A 6,994-nucleotide genomic window follows, 5' to 3' on the forward strand; every position below is an offset into this window, starting at 1 on the left:
CTATAAAGTCTGCGGCAGTCATAGGTATATAGTGTCAGTCTTCCTTAGCATTTCATACAATGTACATGTAGAGTAATAAGGTCATCCGGCAACGTTGGGGCAGGTTTACCAATGCCATGCGCCAAATTTGGGGTGCTTTCCAACAATCTTGCGTCCTGTTTTAGACACTTTTTTTTTTTTTTTTCTTTCTTTCTTTTTAAATGTAGCAAAATGCATCTTACAGAATAATGCACTCCCTTTTACTTGATGAGGAGGTGTGACTTATTGTGTAGGGGTGTGGTATAGCAAAAAGGTGTGGCTTAACTGCAACAACTTGCACCAAACGTCTGGCACAAACTAATGGCCCATTTACATGGGACGAGCTGTCGGGCACGCTATGCCCAGCATCTGGTAAGTGATGCTCGCCCCTGTGCTGTTACACAGGGGCAAGTATCCTTGGCATCGCTCAGAGTGTGGCCAGCATGGAGGCGGGGGGCCAGGGAGCATTCACACCCCGCCTGTCTCCATTCACTGTAGGCAAACGGTCGTTCAGAAGTGAACGACTGCGGTTTATACTGAATGATGCGGCGTTCAGTTTTCTGCTTACAGAAACTGAGCAGCTCAGTTATTCGCTGCATGCATTTACATGGGACGATTACCGTTAAAGGGGTTGTCCCGCGCCGAAACGGTTTTTTTTTTTTTTTTCAACCCCCCCCCCCCCCCCCCCGGTTCGGCGCGAGATAACCCCGATGCAGGGACTGAAAAAAAGAACAGCACAGCGCTTACCCGAATCCCCGCGCTCCGGTGACTTCTATACTTACCGGTTGAAGATGGCCGCTGGTATCTTCTCCCTCCGTGGACCGCAGCCCGTCTGTGCGGTCCATTGCCGATTCCAGCCTCCTGATTGGCTGGAATCGGCACATGACGGGGCGGAGCTACACGGAGCCCCATTGAGAAGATAAGAAGACCCGAACTGCGCAAGCGCGTCTAATTTGGCCATTCGACCATTTTAGACGGCAAAAATTAGACGGCAACCATGGAGACGAGGACGCCAGCAGCGGAGCAGGTAAGTGAATAACTTTTTATAACTTCTGTATGGCTCATAATTAATGCACAATGTACATTACAAAGTGCATTATTATGGCCATACAGAAGTGTATAACCCCACTTGCTGCCGCGGGACAACCCCTTTAAGATTCCTGCGTGAACTTGAACTATTCTGTACTGTAATCGTCCCGTTTAGATACTTGTCTAAGGGTATGGCCCATCTAAAGAGGCCAAATCAATCCTTCAGTGTGAGCCGCTGTGATAAATGGGGCACGTATTTTAGACTGTCTGATTGAAGTTGCACTGACTAAACAGAATTGGTAAATCCGCCCCATTGTGTTACTCATTCTTATATCCTAATAGGCCATAGATAGCCAAGTCATTGCAGACTGGATGAACTAAGAGAGTGGAAGGCTCACTAGGATTCCATTCATTAGCAATGGGGCAGAGATCTTAGACCATGGCTGTAAGGCCTCCGTCAACACACCGCTTCTTATAGTGTAAAGCGCTGCGCTGAAAGCTGTCAGACTCCCATTGTTCTCAATGGAGCCTCCTATATAGCCGCTTGAAAGTGGCGCTTTTCTGCAGCTGAAATTAAAAATGGAACGCTTTCTGCAACGCACATGTAAGGGAGGCTTATGGTTTGCATAAATATTGGCAAAATACAGATTGCAAATCCTGGAGTTTATTTGTAAACTAGATCTTTTTGATGAAGGATAAATGTTTTTCAATAGCTTTTTTTTTATGTGTCTTTGTTATTGTGGATATTGAAGGGGGTGGGGGGGTACCTGCAGTTCTCCTCTCTTCTGATCTGCAGGTTGCAGGCGAAATTTTATACCTCCAAGATGGCCAACACAATCTTCAGACTACGTAATCCCCACAGTGCATTGGTAGTAATAAACTACTGCTGCTCATGTGATCAGCACTGGCCAATCAGAAAGCAGACCTATAATGTGCTTTAGGTAGATAGACAATTGCTGCAGCCATCAAGGATTGACAAAAATAGGACACAAAACTGGCAGATTGGAGAAACAACAAAGGATCTAATGGGGCTAATTATACCCTCCTACGGTCCCAAAGTCAGAGGGTCGCTTTAAAGAAAAATCCCTCTGGGCAGCTCTGTTTAAGTAAATATTAGAAAAAGGACTGATATGTGCTCGTTCTCACCGCAGGGCATTCTGGCCTAAGGGGCATGCACACGGGTATGAATACAATGTACCATGTACTCTCTAGTAATGTCCTGCACTAACAGTAATTCTTTTTTTTTTTTTCTCTTTTTTTTTTCCTTAAGTGGACCCAAATGACTTGTACATTGTGGAGCCATTGAAATTCTCTCCAGAAAAAAAGGTAAGATTCGTGTCTTGCAGCAGCCCTAAAGCAGAGATGACCGAACCACTGACGACCCGAAGCAGACTGTGCATGGCATGCATTGGTAGTCTAAGACCCTACATGCTGCTCTGACTGGCCAGCACTGCTCATATGGACAGCACTGGCCAATCAAAGCAGGTGTAGTGTGTTAGACTACCGATGTATACTAATACAGTGTGCATCGGGCAGTCAGAGAAGCTGGTAGGGTCATCCCCGTGTCTCCAAACCCGGAGGGTCGTTTTAATGTGTCTGTTTGCTTTTAAAGGGAACCTCTTGCATCCGCACAGCACATAAACTAAGTTATGTGGGTGATATGGTGCTTTTTTTTTTTTTCTGGAAGGAGGGGTGGGGGGGGGGGGGGGGTTTCGGGATAATGCACTCCCACGATCCGGAGTGGTCAGTTGGTGAAATCTGCCTACGGCAAGAAAATCTGACTCTTCCCACGGCAAGAAAATCTGACTCTTCCCAGAGTCTCTTGCGCACGCACTCCTACACATGGCTTTGGATGAGGATACACATGGGACTTTCCATGACTTAGTTTATGGTGCTGTGGGGATGTCACAGGTTCCCTTCACATAGGTTAACCACTTTGACCGTACTAAGATGGACTAGATCACCATTTTATTTATTTTTATTAAAACCAGATGGAAAAACAGATTACAAACTTCTAATCTGTTTTTATTTTCTGATTTTTAGATTCTTTATTTTTTCTTATTCTGTTGTCTATACATGACTATGGGGGCGGCCATTCCTTCCTGAACTGCATTTAGCAGCATTTAGAGAAATATTACAGCAGCTTCATGGGCCATTCATACAATGGACAGGGGAGGACCTGTTGACTTGTATAGGAGACCATTCTAGGCATGTTTTGTGACCTGTGCAGGGGTCATTTTACAGGGAGGGGAGCAGATAGTCCCAGCTGATCACCTACTATGAATGATGGATCCTGTGTGATTTACATATAGGTGGCCGCTATATGTAGTCCTGGTGTAATCCTGACAGTGATGTTGGTGAGATGATGGCTGCAAAGTTTTCTCTACAGATATCAGAAAGTATCGGCCTAATTGGCTCTGTGGTCAGTGTGACAAATGCAGGATTTTAATTGTTTTTTGTTTTTGTTTCTTTATACAAATTGTGACTTTTTTTTTTTTAAATCGTCAACTTAAACAAAAAAATGCTTAACACAAAAAAATTTTTTTTTTTTTTTTTTTTTTTATAGAATAGGTCATTTTCTGATGACTCATCCCCTCTTTTTATTGAGTTTTTTTGTAGCATGACAGTGCTACTAACTTCCACCTCCAGATGGCAATAAAATAGTGTTTTTGGTCCAGAATTTCTTTTCTTTTAGAACTTGAACTAACAAGTTTGTAACAGTATTTGACCAGTAGATGGCAGCATTGCAAAGCAGAACGGATCCCTTTTTTTTCCCCTCCACTGTCACATATGCTAAATTAAAGCTTTTACTTTTGACCTTGTCTAACTCTTGCATTACAAGAACATAATGCCTTCCACATCATCCCATATAAAGTATAACTTCAGAGTCTTCACCATCGTTCCCTCTTGATGAAAAGCAAAAGAAAAAAAAGGATTAGCTATGCTGAGTCATACTTAATGAAAGCATTTTTGTAAAGATTTAAAAGATTGTATAATTAACAAATTCTTTTTTTTTTTCTCCCCCCATTATTCCAGAAAAAGCGCTGCAAGTATAAAACGGAGAAGATTGAGACCATTAAACCGCTGGTTCCTTTAAAAGCGCTCCCAAACGGGGACATAAAAACCAAGAAAGAATTCACAAACCAGAGAGACTTCTCAAATATGGGAGAGGTGTACCACTCTTCCTACAAGGGCCCACCTTCTGAGGGCAGCTCGGAGACCTCTTCCCAGTCGGAGGAATCCTACTTTTGTGGCATCACAGCCTGTTCAGCCCTTTGTAATGGACAACCCCAAAAGACTAAAACTGAAAAAAGAGCCATTAAGCGCAGGCGCTCAAAACTTCAGGACCAAGGAAAGTTCATCAAAACATTAATACAGACTAAATCCGGGTCCATGCCTAGTCTGCACGACATCATCAAAACTAATAAAGAGTTGACTGTTGGTACATTTGGGGTTACAACAGTTTCCGGTCGGCTCTAGTCGCACAGGGTACCTGATCTATACATTTTTTTTTTTTACTGACTCCGGTACTATGTTAAGATATCTCCAGCTGATTTATTTAAGGGTTACATGCACAACGCGAGATGGGCCGGTCGTTAAGAACTTGGATCATCTCCTATTCCTGGACATTTTTGAGCAAGGAAATCGAGCATCTTCTTCTTCTTTCTTGAAATGTTTCTATAGGGTTATATTTTTCGCAGTTTAATTACTGGGGGAAAGAACATTTAATACCCAGATTGTTGGGTTTAACTTGAGCTCAAGTTGTCGTATCCTACCCTGATGTCGTTCCCGTACTTGCACCTTTCCATATTTATGTGCCTTCTGTCTATTTATAATGCCACTGGAGGGAAAAGCACCAAGTGTGAATGCGTGACTTAGGTTTTTAGTTAACACATTTAGATATTTTTTTTTAAGTTCCTTTTTGCTGCTTCCTGAAGTTTAACACTAAAGAATACAAGACGTCCTACAGCGAATCCATTCCATGAGGAACGTCTGAGATTATATGACAACTTTGAACCAATAGTCTCTACATAGATAGAGTGATCAAATACGTTGTAGCTGCCATGGGTGCCTCCAAAGTCAATCTGTTGGTTTTTGACCAGGGTTCAACATCGAGGTTGTGCCGTCTGTCCAGCATATTTACACAGAACTTTTAGTTTGGGGTGTCGATCATTTCTATGAAGGAGTTGCGAAGAAATCCTTAAGGGGATGTCTGATTGAAAACTATTGATGGCTGATTCTCAGGATCAGTAATCAGTAGTTGATTGGCAGTGGTCCATTACCTGCTGATCAGTTTTTGGCCAGGCTGGCGTGGTTGTGCACTGAGCTGAATTCTACAGGAAGCAGGCAGCTCTGTTCTTACTGTAGTGGACAGGTTTGGTATTGCAGGCATAGTTCCCATTGATTTTCAATGGGAACTTAACCTGTAATACTGAACTTCGCCACTACAATAAGAACGTAGCTATCTCCTTCCTGCAGAATTGAGTTCAGCACGTGAGTGCATCAGCCCGGTGAACAGTTGATCGATAGGGTCTGCTCCCCAGGCCCCAATCATCAGAGTAAGCCAACAATAATATACAACCGGGCAGCCTCTTTTAAAAGAAATGCATGTACAGTATAAAACCATTACAAATTCAACAGGGGAACACAAACTACTGATAAGGTTTTTGCTTTCTTTCAATCTGATAATTTTGCACCTTGTTGCTCTACTTGGAAGTGTTGCCAAAGTGTATATCAACATCGTCCTGCTGGGAATGCTGTATGATCTTAGAGGGGTTGCATGAGATTAGAATTTTTTTTTTTTATTTTTTTTTTTTTGCAACCGCATCATTCTTGTCTACTAACTGCATCAAATGCCAATAAGTTTTACCACAAAAAACTGGGAAACCTTATTAACTCGAGTATATACTAGGTAAAGAAAAAATGCGATACTCCCCTCCCAGCCCGCGTCTGTGTCCCCGGCGCGATGGTTTCTCTGGCGGTGCGGCAAGCTGCTGGAGAATTCTTCCCGCTGTCATCTCCCTGCTCGGCTTTGAATTCTACCGCCGTCAGCGCTGTGTAAGTAAGCGCTGTAGTTGGATCGAGCGCCAGCCAATCCCAGCCGGCGCTCGATAAACCAATCACAGCCATTCAGTGAGGTCATTCACTGAATGGCTGTGGCTGATCGAGTGCCGGCTGTGATTGTCTGGCGCTCGATTCAATCACAGAGCTTACTTACACAGCGCTGACGGCGGAGGAATTCAAAGCCGAGCAGGGAGATGACAGCGAGGAGAATTCTCAAGCAGCTTGCCGCACCGACGGGGAGACCATCACGCCGGTGACACGGACGCTGGCTGAGAGGTGAGCATTGTGGGATTTTTTTCTTTTTACCTCACTCGAGTATAAGCCGAGGGGCGCTTTTTCAGCATTAAAAAATGTGCTGAAAAACTAGGCTTATACTCGAGTATATATGGTAATAACTTGGTAAAACCCTTTAAAATTCCCAATCCTAGTATTCTGCCTAGTCTGTAGTTTTAACTTCTAATGGATTACTTTTTATGGTTCTAGCACTTGGAGTAATAGAGATTATTTTTCCTCATTAGTTTGTTGGGGGCTCGTTCACATGGGCGTAGCATGCACGCGTATAACCTGTGCGTAACACGTGGTGAATGGAGGCAATGAAAGTCAGTGGACTTTTTTATTCTTCCATTCACACGGGTGTCTGGACACTGTGTATGATACGCAGGAGAAATAAATCGCAGCATGCTCTATTTATTTATTTTTTCCGCGTATCATACGCATCCTTAAATGGGCTGCATATAAAATGCTGTCCATACGCAGGCATGGTATATGGGCAGTGTTTCCATGCACATCGCTGCTCTAAACAGCGGGGAATTTGAAAAGAAAAAATTCACCCTGCTCCTGTCCGTGACGCCAGATTCCCGGGTATGCGCAGTGCCAATCGCAG

The 6,994-nt window shown here is 43.6% G+C and overlaps 1 protein-coding gene across 4 annotated transcripts in view; it reads left to right on the forward strand.

Moving 5' to 3' along the window:
* Positions 1 to 5,432, forward strand: part of SUCO (SUN domain containing ossification factor) — a 72,076-nt gene extending 66,644 nt beyond the window's left edge. For all 4 annotated transcript variants that reach the window (XM_066597300.1, XM_066597301.1, XM_066597303.1 and 1 more), the window contains 2 exons: positions 2,318 to 2,373; positions 4,084 to 5,432. In XM_066597300.1, coding sequence (XP_066453397.1) covers positions 2,318 to 2,373; positions 4,084 to 4,527 — 500 coding nt within the window. In that variant the 3' untranslated portion in view covers positions 4,528 to 5,432. The remainder of the gene's footprint in view (positions 1 to 2,317; positions 2,374 to 4,083) is intronic.
* The last annotated feature ends 1,562 nt before the right edge of the window (positions 5,433 to 6,994 follow it).

Source organism: Eleutherodactylus coqui, chromosome 3 (assembly GCF_035609145.1).
Source record: "Eleutherodactylus coqui strain aEleCoq1 chromosome 3, aEleCoq1.hap1, whole genome shotgun sequence".
NCBI lineage: Eukaryota > Metazoa > Chordata > Amphibia > Anura > Eleutherodactylidae > Eleutherodactylus > Eleutherodactylus coqui.